This window comes from Vigna unguiculata, chromosome 10 (assembly GCF_037176805.1).
Source record: "Vigna unguiculata cultivar grain cowpea cultivar isolate G323 ecotype 2 chromosome 10, ASM3717680v1, whole genome shotgun sequence".
Classification (NCBI taxonomy): Eukaryota; Viridiplantae; Streptophyta; class Magnoliopsida; order Fabales; family Fabaceae; genus Vigna; species Vigna unguiculata.
This window is the reverse complement of record NC_140801.1, coordinates 42,262,412-42,278,339: the sequence shown is the minus strand read 5'-3', so window position 1 is coordinate 42,278,339 and position 15,928 is coordinate 42,262,412. Positions and strand designations below refer to the sequence as shown.

Genomic DNA, 15,928 nt, shown 5'->3' with positions numbered 1-15,928 from the left:
TTGAATCAAAGAATCTGGGAGGGAATATTCTTTCCAATTTGCAAAGCAGTAAGATGAGTAATGCTGTGAGTTTTTATTTTCTTTTTATTTTTATACTTGTTATTATCCTAAACATGTTTCTAATTGCATACATCGTTTAAAATATTTTAGATTATGTGGATGGTCGAAGCCTAAGCCAGTGGGTTCAATATGCTGAGGAGGGAAAATATATAAGATTAAGGGGGCGAAATAAACTTTTTTCATATACTTAGTAATAATTTTAACAAAATTAGGATGTGCGCATACCCACCCTCGCATACACGTAGGTGCACCACTGACTGGTGGTTAGATTTAAAGGATATATATAGATGACGAAATGTATGTAGAATTCATATTTGCAGGCTTTGTAACCATGTCATGATCACATTATTTCAGAGTTTGAGTTAAGAATTATAATATTGTAAGTCTCACGTCAATTAGAGATAAAGTCAAATTAGAGTATATAAGTGGATGCAAATCTCACCTTGCAAGTCATTTTTGTAAGATCGAGTTAAGTTTAAAATTCACTTCTTAATATATAACTATATAATGATATAGGAACCTAAAAATGTTCTCTGAGTTTGTAGCACTGCTCTTTGCTTGTAATATAAATATGGGTTAAATATGTTTCTGGTCCCTTAACTTTTAGTGAATTTTGGAATTAGTCCATTTTGAAACTTTGGACCAATTTAGTCCTTGATCTTTCGAAATATATGAATTTAGTTCTTTTAATAAATTTTTGTTAAGTTTATTTGACCTTTCAAGTGCATTTCAGTATTGATGATGAAATCATGTGGATATTACTTTCTGATTGATGCATCTCACATGATTTAGAAACATAGTATAGTTATATATAAAATTAAGCTTTTGTTAATTGGTTCTCTTTTTTAGTATTTTATTATGTGTTTGGAACTTAGTTTAGTTCAATCTGTTAGTAATTTTGGGTCATGCATATATATGATACAAAATTAAATGTGTTAGGGCCATTATTTATAGAGTCAAATAATAAAGTGATCTGACTAAATTAAAGGTTTGGCTAAAGGCATATGTCATGAAAATAAATATTGTGTAGAGACCAGTTAGTAATTTCTAATTGGTTGAGGGGCCAAATTAGAAATATTAAAACTTAAGTAATTCAGTTTATAAATGGTCGTGGTCCCCTTCTGAGAGCACACACAGAGTCATAACGTACTTTTTCTGTTCCTTTCCCTCTATCCCCATCAAGAGAGAAAACCAAAGGGAAATCAAGGTGCTCTATAGGAGGAAGATCACTGCTCATATAGGAGTGCTCTAATATTATCGTTATGGCCAATTCAGGTAAGCTTCCGTTTACTATTTAAAACATGATTATCAGTATGGGTATGAGATATTGTTTATGAGTTTATGATTGATTGTTAAGATCTATATTAGGATCATATTCTGTTTATGCTTACATGTGGTATCAGAGCCACCCATACTTGATTCATGTTTGTCTTTGATTAATTTAATTAATTTCTATTCAGAACCCTAAATCCCTAATTCTAAAATCCTTAATCCCAATTTTGTTTTTTGGGAGAAAAATCCCAAATTGAGAATCCTAAGGTTTCTTAAAACTCTAATTGAAGTAAATTCTTTTAATTAATTTTGAATTTTGGGTTCAAGACATTTGAACATAAGGATTTATATTTTGGAATATAAATAATTTTATTTATTTATTATATATATATATTTTGGTTGTTTAATATATAAAACAAATATATTTGGTTTTGGAATAAATAAAAACTCCAAATTGAGAATCCTAGGGTTTCTTAAAACCCTAATTGAAGTAAATTATTTTAATTAATTTTAAATTTTGGGTTCAAGACATTTGAACATAAGGATTTATATTTTAGAATATAAATAATTTTATTTATTTTATATATATTTTTGGTTGTTTAATATATAAAATAAATATATTTGGTTTTGGAATAAATATATAATCAAATTTTGGTTTTGTTTAATATTTTAAATGAATTAATTGAATCAAGAAGTCACCAAAGTGATCTCTTGAGTAGATAGTTCATGAAAAATGTTAAATGTTGGTGTTTATGTACGTTCACGCGGGTATTGATCGGCACAAAGGAAGGTTAATATTTGGCCGAATTGCATAGACACATGTGATGATAAACATGTGATAATTATAAGGATTTGCTTTGTCGATGATAAATTAATCCAAAGATTGGTTTGTTGTTGGACGTGCTTTATTACCAATGTTTGATCATTACAACCAGATACCTCTAGCAGTTGATATTATTGTCCAAAGACTTGATATTAATGGTGCACTGGGTGTTTTGGGATGAGTTAAACCATTATTTGAATATTTTTATAATGATTTATTTTATTATGTGAGCATAATAAGTTATTCCTCTAGTTTTATATATATATATATATATATATATATATATATATATATATATATATATATATATATATATATATATTTATATATATATAGCTTCAGTTGCTTCTGTATCTGCCAATGTGAATTCTGTTCAGATCCTCAATGGAACAAATTTTAAGGACTGGAAGGAGAATATTGAAATTATTCTTGGCTGCATGGATCTGGATCTTGCGTTAAGGACTGAGGAACCCCTTACTCCTACGACGAAGAGTACTCCTAAAGAGAGGAGGGATCATGAGAAGTGGGATCGCTCAAACCGCATGAGCATAATGATCATTAGGCGCGACATCCCAGAGGTGTTTAGGGGCACTGTTTCTGAAGACGTTACTATTGCCAAAGAATTCCTTGGTGAGATTGACAAGCGCTTTGCAAAAAGCGATAAGGCGGAGGCAAGTACTCTTCTTCAGAACTTGATCTCCATGAAATATCAAGGCAAAGGAAATATCAGGGAATATATTATGAGCATGTCTAATATTGTCTTCAAACTCAAGGCACTAAAGCTTGAAATCTCAGAAGACTTACTCATTCATTTGGTGTTGATTTCTCTTCCTGCACAGTTTAATCAGTTTAAAGTATCTTATAACTGTCAAAAGGATAAATGGTCTCTTAATGAGCTCATTTCATATTGTGTGCAAGAAGAGGAAAGAAAAAAGCAAGACAAGACAGAAAGTGCTCATTTTGCAAGCACCTCAAAGGCTAAGGGCAAAAGAAAGAGATCGGAGGATCCCAAGAAGGAAGCTGCTAAGGATCCAGAACAAAAGAAAAGATCTCAGGAAAGCAAATGTTTCTTTTGCAATAAGACTGGACACGTAAAGAAGAAATGTGACAAATATCATGCTTGGCGTGCAAAGAAAGGTATGTTTCTTACTTTGGTCTGTTCTGAGGTCAATTTAGCGTCAATACCTAGTAACCCTTGGTGGTTAGACTCAGGTGCAACTAATAACATCAGTGTTTCTATGAAGGGTTACCTAAACTACCGGAAGCCAATTGATTCTGAAAGATGGATATATGTTGGAGATGGAAAATCGGTGGAGATGGAGGCTATTGGGCATTTTAGATTATTATTATGTACTGGTTTTTTTATTTAGATTTGAAAGACACTTTTGTTGTGCCGTCATTTAGACGGAATTTAATTTCAGTTTCTTATTTGGACAAATCCAGTTATTCTTGTTCATTTGGAAACAATGAATTTAGTTTGTCTTTTAATTCAAATATTGTTGGAATTGGTTCACTTTTGGCTTATGATAATCTATATTTGCTTGATACGGTGACCACCTATAATGAAACCCTCAATACAGAATCTCATGGTACTAAGCGTAAAATTGACAATACTCAATCAAGAGCATTATGGCACAAGCGCTTAGGTCACATCTCTAAAAATAGAGTTGAACGACTTGTGTCAAATGGAATCTTAGAGTCCATTGACTTCACAAACTTTGATGTTTGTGTTGAATGCATTAAGGGCAAACAGACCAAAGCGAAGAGATTAGGTGCATATAGAGCTTCAGACGTCTTAGAGTTGATTCATACGGATATTTGTGGGCCATTTCCTACACCTTCTTGGAATGGTCAACAATACTTTATATTATTCATAGACGATTACTCAAGATATGCATACTTATTTCTTATTCATGAAAAGTCACAGTCTTTGGATGTGTTCAAATCTTTTAAAGCTGAAGTTGAAAATCAACTCAACAAAAGAATTAAGTCTGTTAGATCTGACCGTGGTGGTGAATACTATGGCAGATATGATGAATCAGGTGAACAACGTCCAGGACCTTTTTCTAGGTACCTAGAGGAGTGTGGAATTGTCCCACAGTACAGCATGCCGGGATCACCTAGTATGAATGGTGTAGTTGAGAAACGAAACCGAACTCTTAAGGATATGGTAAGGAGTATGATTTGTCATTCCACCTTACCAGAGTCACTCTGGGAAGAGGCACTAAAGACGACAGCTTATATTCTGAACAGAGTACCAACTAAAGCAGCTACTAAAACACCTTATGAGCTTTGGATTGGGCGAAAGCCTAGTCTAAAGCATTTACATGTGTGGGGTTGTCCAGCTGAGGCAAGGCCTTAGAAGCCAAATGAAAAGAAATTGGACTCCCGAACAGTAAGTAGTTACTTTATTGGTTATTCTGAGAGATCCAGGGGATATAAATTTTATGATCCCATATTAAAGACAAATTTTGAGACAGGGACTGCTACAATCTTTGAGGATATTGAGTTTGGGGGGAAGAATCAGATTAGGAAATTTGTTTTGGAGGAAGAATCGGTAATAATTCCAGAACCGATTCAAACTATTACTTTTGATGAAGTAAGTTCGGAACCTCCACAAAACATTACTGATGAACCCCATACTCAAGATGATTTGGTTGTTCATGAAGAACAAACTCAAGATCCTCAACAATCTATGCTTCATGAGCTAGCAACTTTGCGGAGATCCATGAGAGAAAGGAGAAGTGCCATTTTAGATGATTATGTTGTATTTCTCCAAGAAAATGAAGATACTAACAATGGTGTGATGGAAGATGATCCAATCACCGTCCGTCAAGCCATACAGGATCCTAATTCAGAAAAATGGATTGAAGCAATGAGGGAAGAGTATAAATCCATGCAAGACAATAAGGTTTGGGAACTTGTCCAATTACCAGAAGGTGTGAAACCCATTGGTTATAAATGGTTATTTAAGACCAAACGAGATTCTAACGGTAATGTGGAGAGGTATAAGGCTCGTCTTGTAGCTAAGGGATTTACTCAAAAAGAAGGGATTGACTTTAAATAGACTTTTTCTCCAGTTTCATCAAAAGACTCTTTTTGGACAATTATGGCTATTGTTGCACATTATGATTTGGAGCTTCATCAAATGGATGTCAAAACGGCGTTTCTCAATGGTGACATTGACGAGACGATCTATATGGTGCAACCAGAAAATTTTGTGTCGGGAGACCCAAAGAATATGTTTGCAAATTGACTAAATCCATTTATGTACTAAAACAAGCATCCCGTCAATGGTACCACAGATTTCATCAAGTAATTCTCTCATTTGGCTTCGAGATGAATCTTGTTGATGATTGTGTGTATCACAAGTTTAAGGGGAGCAAGTTTATTTTCCTGATCTTGTATGTTGATGACATTCTGCTTGCCACTAATGATATAGGCATATTGCACGAAACTAAGAAATTTCTGTCAAAGAATTTTAAAATGAAAGATCTTGGTGACGCCTCCTTTGTATTAGGAATTCAGATACACCGAGATCGATCTCGGGGTATTCTAGGATTATCACAAAGGAGCTATATCGATAAAGTTCTTAAAAGGTTTAGCATGTATGAATGTAAATCCGGGGATACTCCAATTGTTAAAGGAGACAAGTTCAGTCTCAATCAGTGCCCAAAAGGAAATTGTGAAATTGAGGAAATGCAGAAGATTCCTTATGCATCAGCTGTAGGGAGTTTGATGTATGCCCAAGTATGTATGCGTCCAGACATAGCATACATAGTTGGGGTTCTAGGCAGATACTTAAGCAATCCAAGAATAGACCATTGGAAAGCAGCAAAGAGGGTCATGAGATATTTAAAGAGAACAAGAGGTTATATGCTCACATACAGAAGGTCAGACCAGTTAGAGATCACTGGGTTTTCTGACTCATATTTTGCAGGATGTCAAGATAGCTTAAAATCTACTTCAGGTTACATTTTTATGTTGGCAGGTGGTGCGGTTTCTTGGCGCAGTGTCAAACAAATCCTTACAGCTTCATCCACCATGGCAGCAGAATTTGTAGCATGCTGTGAGGCATCTAATCACGGGATATGGCTGAGAAATTTTGTCACAGGGCTGAAAATTGTGGAAAGCATTGAAAGACCACTTAAGTTATATTGTGACAATAAATCAGCTGTATTGTATTCCAACAACAATAGGAGCTCAACTAAGTCGAAGCACATCGACATTAAGTTCCTAGTTGTTAAAGAAAGAGTACAGAGTGGACAGATTTCCATAGAACATTTAGGGACAAACTCCATGATTGCAGATCCTCTAATTAAAGGACTTCCACCCAAGGTCTTTCATAAGCATGTTGCTCACATGGGTGTTTTATAGTTTGAGGAATCTAAGGTTTAGTGGGAGATAATCATTTTTATATGTTTTATGTTCTATGTTTAATTTCTTGTATGCATACATTAAACTTTCAGACATATTTGGTTATTTATATATGTGGTTTTAATTTTACACTTTGTACATTAAGTTTTTATATTAATCTCATTAAGTTAAAGTTTTTATATTCATGCTACACATTTCATGATGAATCCATGTCATTTGGTTGTGTCAGGATTAGTGATCATTGTTGGTTTTAGTTGCGATTGATGCAATGAAAAACTGGTTTGGTTCTACATACTAATATAATCAATGGACGGGACTTTTGGAGTATGCTTGAGTAATATAATGACAATTTTTGAGCTCATAAAGTCTAACACATTTATAAGGTTGTAAAGACATATATATTTGTGACCAGTGGGAGATTGTTAGTAATTTTGAGTCATGCATATATATGATACATAATTAAATGTGTTAGGGCCATTATTTATAAAGTCAAATAATAAAGTGATCTGACTAAATTAAAGGTTTGGCTAAAGGCTATGTCATGAAAATAAATATTGTGTAGAGACCAGTTAGTAATTTCTAATTTGATGAGGGACCAAATTGGAAATACTAAAACTTAAGTAATTCAGTTTATAAATGGTCGTGGTCCCCTTCTGAGAGCACACACAGAGTCATAACGTACTTTTCCTGTTCCTTTCCCTCTATCCCCATCAAGATAGAAAACCAAAGGAAAATCAAGGTGCTCTACAGGAGGAAGATCACTGCTCATATAAGAGTGCTCTAATATTATCGTTATGGCCAATTCAGGTACGCTTCCATTTACTATTTACAACATGATTATGGGTATGAGATATTGTTTATGAGTTTATGATTGATTGTTAGAATCTATATTAGGATCATATTCTGTTTATGCTTACACTGTTTTTTCTTCTCTCTTTGCTGTATTGAACAATGAAAATTTCTGGTTAGATCCATATTAGACCATGTTTTTACCAAAAAAAAAAAAGACCATAAGTGCAGGGATGCTTCTATGAATAAAATTTTCTTTAATCTTGTCGGTTTTGTCTTCACCAGGTACAAGTGAGAAAGTGACAACAGCCTTCAGGATCTTGTTCTAATAGTTACTTGATATATCTGCCATACATTGCTTCTTTTTAGGTCAAATATAAAAGTAGTTATTAATTAAAGGATTACATAAAAGAATATGCATGCTTGCATGCTTTATGTGATGATATAAAAATATTATGAGGGTACATTGACTCCCAGCAATATGAATAGCCACAGCACTCATTAAAGTAAACGAAGTTAATATTATTTGATGAGAATACAAAGCTAATGGGTTTACATTTGTTAGGTTGGGGGAATCTAAACCTTTTAAGGTCTTCAACTACTAGCTGTAACATAAAAGTTACTTCTTTTATGAAGGAGGAATGGTGTGATGTATAATGAGTAATGATTTCGCAGCTTATTGCTTAAACAAAGACTTAAATGATGAAACTTCATTCACGACGCTGCACCAGGATTGGAAAATTCTTAAACTTACCTAGATTTAAGGTAGTAAATTTAAACCTAACTTATTCTCATTCCATAGTCTCAATATAAAGTGATATTTATATACATATTTATATACTTTAATTTTATTTGGTTTTATTTATAGTTGATGTAGAATTGCACTAAATTAAATTTAAATTATACTATCTTAATATAATATCAGAATCATTAAAAGTCTATCTAATCAAGATTTATATTTATTGTGTCATTTGTTACTCAATTTCACTTAATTTTCATGTTTTATATTCTTGATATGAATATCAATATTGTTAGGGCGAAGATATTTGTTGAAAATCTCTTATTTACTAATACTAAGTTAATTAGTTTAGTGAAGATATTACAAAAAAAAAAAAAAAAATCAAATTAGCTTCCAAATATTGGTGCCGGTCAAATTACAAGATTTTTAAGACAACCATAACGGTTAGCCTTTTAAAACAAAATTGAAAAGAATATAAAATAATTTTAAATAATTTAGGTATTGATAAAGTCAGTTTAGCCAATTCCAAATGAATCCTAACTATTTTTAACCCTTTTTATAAATAATTACATATGTTAATGTTGGAGTAGCTTCAATTTGACCAAAGATAATACAGTCTGTTTAACATTTTTGTAATAAGTAAAAGTATAAAGTATTAGACTAACATTGATCGTTAGAAATTAATCTTATTTAATTTTAGTATTTGTATTTATTTAAGATAACGTTGACTAAATTAACACTAACTTTATTTATTGTATTATTTATTTAAGTTAGTGTTATATGATACATTTTAAAATTTATTTAAATTAGCATATACTAAACTGACACCAATTTATGTTATGAATCTATAACTTTTATAAGAGGAGATGAGAGATGGTAGATTATTTTATTGCAAAGGCCTATATTTAAAAAAATCTCCTTATTCAAATTTTTTTTCTCTCATTACATTCATTTTTTTTATTCACATCTATGTCCTTCAGCCATAATTTTCATTCACATTAATTCATCTTCTTCGTGTATGCTCTTCTCTTTTTATTCGCATATCTCGTTCATCCATATCTTTTTTTTCCTCATCGGTACATTTTTATTTTTCTATTTTTTTTGTTTATATTTTATTTTGTTGAAGATGGAAACGTTGTACGAGCAATTGTTTTCTTAAATTATTGTTATTAACTGGCAAAATCAATAGAAATTAAATTAATATGAAAACTAGATTAACAAAAAAATTAAATAAATTTTAAAATAAAATCAAAATAGAAACAACTTGTCTGATACTAAACTTATTTTAATTAAATATCAATTTATTGAATTAACATCACATTAGCATCGGCCTCTAAAAGCTGATACTACCATCTTAGTTATCAACGTTCCTTGTTTGCTTGACGTGAAATTGATGCTAATTTTTAAAGAAAAGGCTAATTTGACACTTTTTTATTTTAAAAAGCACATTCATTGGCATTCTCTTTCAATAATATAATGTTATATATTATAATTTTAAATTAAAAAAATAATACAATTATAATTAAAATATTATAATTTGATAATATCAGATGATGTCATTTGTCGTTTTTCGGTGTCACTATATCACTGCTAATTTTAATAAGCGTTGACTTTTGTTCAATTATTCTTATCCATTTATGAACTTTCTCTCTAATCAATATATTTATTATAAAAAAATATCTTATTAACAATTAATTTTAGAATTAAAAGTGATTAGACAATGATCAATTTAAATATTAATTTTTAAAATAAAATATTATTAATTATTAAAATAATTAATGTTAGAAACAAAATATTATAATAAGTCAGTAAATTAGTTATTAATTAATTGAAGATTAATTTAGAAATTAAGGTAGCAAAAACCTTGGTAGTTAATATTTAGTAATTAATTTGTTTTAGTAGCTAAAATTTAAAAATCAATTTAGAGACTAGTTATAATTTTTTATTCATAATACTGACTATTTTAGTAACCAATATTTTTTTATTTTATAAATTAGTATTTAAATTGGTCACTATAATTATTAATAACTTTTTACTTTTAGAATTAGTTATTAATCAGGTATTTTTTTGCAGATATACCATAAACCATTTTTTACAATCATCATTCTTCATTTCCTCTATCCTATAAAAAGCCTTATTGAACTTTTCTATATCTTTTATATCCAACCCTTCAATGTCTTTCTTCTACAGAGGCTTGACCAATTTACCCTAATTTTCTTTCTTTTGGCTCTCCGCTCCACAAAAATTGATGGCACACCCTTAGCTAAGAGTCCAATCACAAGAAGCATGGTTAAGCAAATTCAAGAAGAGTTAGCAACATCTAGTCAAGGTGAAGCTAAACTCCTTTTCACTTTAGCCATCATGGAGCATTTTTAGACCTTGTATTAAAGGTCATGTAGTATATGTTTTCCTTTGAAGGCCTTGTATTAAGGGCCATGTAGTATAGGGTTTTAAAAAAAAACAATCTTGCTTAAGTAGGGAGCATCATATATGCGCCTAACTTAAGCAACTCTTTGATGTTTAATTATGTTAATCAAGCTAGCTTAGGAAGAGCATCCCACATGTGCCACATGGCAAGCTCTTTAATGGAGAGTTCTCTTACAAAGGTAGTGGTCATGTGTCATTGTCTTATTGGAAAAACTTTTCATAAAGTAGCTTTCCACATGACAATACATGAGTGTTTTGTTTTGTGAGAGTGAGGATTGCCACATGTCAAACTCTCCTCCACCAATATAGAATTTGTATGGTTTTGGTGCATGTTAACATTTTAGGGTTTGGACCATTTTGGAGACACCTTACTTTATAAATAAAGGTGTCCCCCCATGTATTTTTGACTTTGAGAAGGATAATGTTATGCTGCCAAATTTTTTTGAGCCATACTTCTTCTCTTAGTCTAGAGCATCCCAAGAGGTCCCTATAGCACCCCTTTCTCTAGAAATGGCCTATGTAAGACCTGTGAAAAATAAATAAATAAATAACTAATTAATAAATGTGGGTAGTGGGAGCCTTTATGACATTAAATATTGAATGATATGATTTGGAGAAGTATTAGCTCAAATGGTTAAGGGTACTTGGTTATGTGGGAGGACTTTTAATTATGTGTTGTTTGATTTTTTATTAATTTTTAATAACATGCATGATCATGTTGAGTGATAACATAATTATAGAACTATAGGAATTGTCATGAAACATAATATGGTTGAGTGGTTGTGCATTGAATTGGGCATTTGTATGGTCATGGGTTCAAACCTTGGTGAACCAAATTTAATTATATTTTTGCTAAAAATTAGTGTGGCATGAATATGAAAAGGTGGAGAAAACCCTAGTAGAAGGGGCAGGGCTGAAAACTCATTTTGAGTGAATAGTGAGGATTGGGCAATTGAGAGCTGGTTGGGAGAGAATTAAAGAGAGGGCATTGGTGCTCCAGGGATGATGTGCGTATGCACTGTATATGCTCTTATTGTGCAAACTTGGAATTTTTTGGGACCATATAGTGTCTAAGTTATGTTTATATGTTTGTTGCATTGTTTCAAATGATTGGTATGAATTGAAGTGTGATTTGGGCACGTTTGTTGATGCTTACGTGCGTAAACAATGTAGGAGTCTGCAATTCTCGCTCAAGCGAGCCAGGCTCGCCTAGGCAAGATTAGCAAAGACTCGAACATTATTTCTGCTAGAGCGTCTCGTTCAAGCGGAGGATTCTAGTCTTGGGCGACAGGCCATCTCGCTTAGGCGAGTGTGCCTCACCTAAGCGAGAACTCGTGAGTGTTGGGTGTTTTTGCTTGGGCATCTCGCCCAGGCGCGAAGCCCTATTCTAGGCGAAAGAGTGTATCGCTCAGGCGAGAGTCCCTCGCTTAAGCGAGAATTTGAGGAATGTTGTGATGTTTTGTTAACTCACCGTCTAGGCGAAAGATTTGAATTCTGAGAAAAAGGTGGTCTCGCCCAGGCGAGTAGGGCTCGCCCAAGAGAGAGTTCGAGGTTTGTTTTGTGCGAGGGCTCGCTCAGGCAAGGTAACCTAGCTTAAGCGAGGTAGGCTTAGGTGCTTAGGCGAAGGCTTCAAGCTTAAGCGAAGGATGGAGGAATTGTGTGTTTCAAGGCAATCGATTATGTTGTATTGGATTGGTTGGTATTTGAATTATGATGCGTGGTCTATAAGGCTTCTAAGATATCTCAAAGGTGGGCTTGCTGGTGTTCCTTGAGTTGCGGCTTGGAACGTATCCCTTGAGTTGGGGCTCAGGATAGGGGTTAAGCACGTAGCATTCTCTGAGTTGTGGCTCGGGATAGCGGATGAACACGAGGAACTCTTGAGTTGTGGCTCGGGTTTGCGAGTGTTGCTGGTGTGAGTGTGCTGGTTGTGGCCAGTACGGATAGGTGTAACATCCCGTCAGGATATTACTGATTTAAATAAATAAAACAAATAATATCATAAAGAAATCGCATTTATGAATAAACTTCTTTTCCCTAAAGCGCGGGATATTTAAACTTTTTTAATTTCAATATTTAATTTCAAATCCAAGATTACAAAAACTGAATAATCCAGAACGGTCTCATAGACTTTTACATTTTATTTCAAAATACAAATAACATAAAGCCATAAAAAGTCTCCTATGCTATCTCCCGCTCTATATCTAAGTGTCACCGGCACTACCTGCAACAACATCCTCTACTCACGTGTACCGCGTACACGATCATCGCCAAACACAAGCAGATAGGGTGAGCTTATGAAATCAACATACATCATAATAATAAATATAGAACCAACCATATAACTATATTATCTGCAATGAACCAATATACGATCTCTTTCTTTATTCTCTATCGTCTGGCCACAACCAGACAATTCGTGTTCTACCTCTTCTAGTGATTACCCAAAGATAATTTGCTGCCAAACCTATCGACCACAACCAACAAAGCACGTGCGGGAACCAATGCCACGGATCATACACCGTAACGCCAGGTGGAGTTCCCAAATACGAACATAGTCCGTAATGTCCCAAGACTACCAAACTCGTCAGCGTTCTACTGAGGAGGGCAATCTATCTAGACCCATCCGTACTGGCCACAACCAGCACACTCACACCGGCAACACTCGCCAACCCGAGCTCAACTCAAGGGTTCCTCGTGTTCATCCGCTATCCCGAGATCAACTCAAGGGATGCCATTCCGAGCTCAACTCGAGGAATGTACGTGCTTAACCCTTATCCCGAGCTCAACTCAAGGGATACGTTCCGAGCTCAACTCAGGGAACCCAGCAATCTTACCTTTAAAGAATCACCAAAAGCCTTGTAGAACACCCTACAAAGTCCAAAAACCAGGACTTACAACAACCAAATTGCCTAGCGAGGGATACGTACCGCTAGGCGCTATTCGCTTCCAGACCGCCTGGCGGGGGACACGTACCGCCAAGCGCCAAACGCCTCAGAATCGCAAATTCATTAACCACCGCCCGACGGGACAGCCCACATCGCCAGGTGGACGTGCTCCAGGAGACCATTGATTTCGTCGCCATCGCCTGGCGGGTCCCTCCCCTCCGCCAGGCGCCACCAATTCCAGAACCCCACTGTTTCCTTGCCATCGCCTGACAAGTGCGACCCTACCGCCAGGCGCCACACCAGTAATAAACTCTTACTGGTTTTCGTGACTTTTATTCAGGTTCCTCACATGGTCTTGCATAATCATGCATTCAGATGGTTGAACCCTCTTTATTTCATGTATATACACTTTTATCAACAACCATTCTCAATTACAACTTACCAAGTTGTAAGCACCTCACTTCCCTTTTGTATACCATCAATCTAGTTTATCGAATTAGTCATGCATAAGTTCAACTATTCCAATAATCAATAGGTCACTGTAAACTCCTACCACTTTAAGCTCTATTATTTACTCAGATTAACTGTCCAGATTTTCATCACTTTATACATACCTTAACAACTGCCTTACCCATAATTTACACACTTCCTACAAATTGGCAATTCTGGCTATTCTTATAATCTTACTCAGCTCTAGTCATCGTCTAGGACCACTAACACCATAATGGTTTGGACCACTGGTTTCACACTCACTCTGAGATTTTCACTCAACTATACCAGTATTTTCTTTCCCCTCCCAATACTTAAAAATCAACCTTAACCCTTACCTATTATCATTCGTTCTTACATCACATTACTCATTTCAACTGTTCCAGTAGCATGAACATGGCTCCCTTCACCTAGTGTCGTCAGCAACACCCGCAACACGTAAAGACTCAATCTTCTAAGATGGCGCCTAGCGGCAAGCTACGTGCCGCTAGGTGGTGGAAGCAATTTTGGGCAGATTCCCAGAATTCCCAGCAGCCATGAGATCCTTCTCTCATTCTCCAGCACTTCTCTATGCGTTCCATAATTGCTTTCACCCTCAAACACTTAATCGTGACACAACATTCCAACTTTAACTATCTTTGTCTACAATGTGAGTATACCCAATTCACCATTAATATTGATTCTTCCAAAACTCCAAATTATAACCCTAAAATCATATTCACACTATTCCATCAATTTTACCTATTACTTATTCTGGTTTTCAATAAAATACGACGTTATATCATCTCTAAATCACCAACCCATGACTTCGCACCGATTAGAATCATGTCAAAGCACCCCAAAATGACAAAAATCAAACCTCAGCTCCGTGTCGCCTGGCGAAAAGTCATCGCCGCTAGGCAGTTCAACAGGAAAAACCCAGAATGGTGTACAACACATACGTCGCCTAGCGGCCAGGAATGTGCCGCCAGGCGATTTCACTTCAGTAACCCAAAAAAAAGGCAAAAATTGCATGCACCTCCTGGTGGCGATGAACAGCCCGCCAGGCGGTTCCTGGAAATTTTCCAGAAATACAGAAAAATGATAGAATTCACAGGTATGCATCTAGTTTCATACATTACATGGTATATTATCGAAAGACAAAGTGAATTAACGTTTACAGCTCCTCTAACGTGGTTTTCCTTCGCTTAAAGCTTTGATGATTAAGATTCCTCCCTACACCAATTGCCTCCTTAGCCTTCTCTCAATTCAGTACCAAAAGTCTCACTCAAACCTCACAAAATCTCAGATTTTCGTGCTCTCTCTCTGGGTATATTTTCCAGTTTGCAAAACCCTTTCTACCAACCCACTTTTTCCTTTTAAAGTGTGCCTAAAAACTACCATTTATGTGGAGATAGGTGTCCATAGTTACAACTAATTTATGGGCTTCAGTCATATTTTCCTCGACGACTCAAATACTTGTTGATGCATCAACCCTTTGGTAAGTAGATCCACAATATTGCTTTCTGACCTCACAAAGTCAAGAGAAACAATACCATGAGTAATTAAGTTTCTAATATATTTGTGTCTCACTCTTAGATGCTTTCTTTTTTTCATTTAATTTTTTACTAGAAACTTTAGATAAAGAAACTAGTCTATCATAATGCATTGAAGTATGAGGTATAGGCTTATTTAATAATGGTAAATCATATAGGAAATTTTGAAGAAATTCTACCTCATCAGTATCAGTATTTAAAGCAATAATCTCTGCTTCCATGGTATATCGTGAAATAATAGATTGTTTAGCAGATTTTCATGATATTATAACTCTACCCAAAGTAAAAACATAACCAATAGTTAACTTTGTGTCATCTGAATCATAAATCCAATTAGCATCACTATAATCTTCAATAACAATAGGAAATTTTGTATAATGAATTATATAATCAATGGTTCCTTTCAAATATTTAAACGCCCTTTCTAATGCAATTCAATGAGAATGATCAGGATTATATGTATAATTTTCACTCACTTCAGAATTAATAACCAAAAATCAATAAGTAGTGCTACGTAAAGAGTAACCAATAA

At 34.4% G+C, this 15,928-nt stretch overlaps 1 protein-coding gene across 1 annotated transcript; it reads left to right on the top strand.

Moving 5' to 3' along the window:
- Positions 1–1,322: 1,322 nt before the first annotated feature.
- LOC146883241 (uncharacterized) lies at positions 1,323–6,218 on the top strand. The gene is made up of 4 exons (XM_085667484.1): positions 1,323–1,335; positions 2,492–3,296; positions 5,976–6,048; positions 6,147–6,218. Exons 1-4 carry the CDS (start codon positions 1,323–1,325, stop codon positions 6,216–6,218), a joined length of 963 nt encoding a protein of 320 aa, XP_085523610.1.
- Positions 6,219–15,928: the final 9,710 nt, after the last annotated feature.

Coding starts and splice junctions, on each gene's coding strand:
- LOC146883241 (XM_085667484.1), top strand. Junction 3,297..5,975: donor TGGCGTGCAAAGAAAGGTAT/GTTTCTTACTTT, acceptor ATCCAAGAATAG/ACCATTGGAAAGCAGCAAAG. Junction 6,049..6,146: donor TATATGCTCACATACAGAAG/GTCAGACCAGTT, acceptor TTATGTTGGCAG/GTGGTGCGGTTTCTTGGCGC.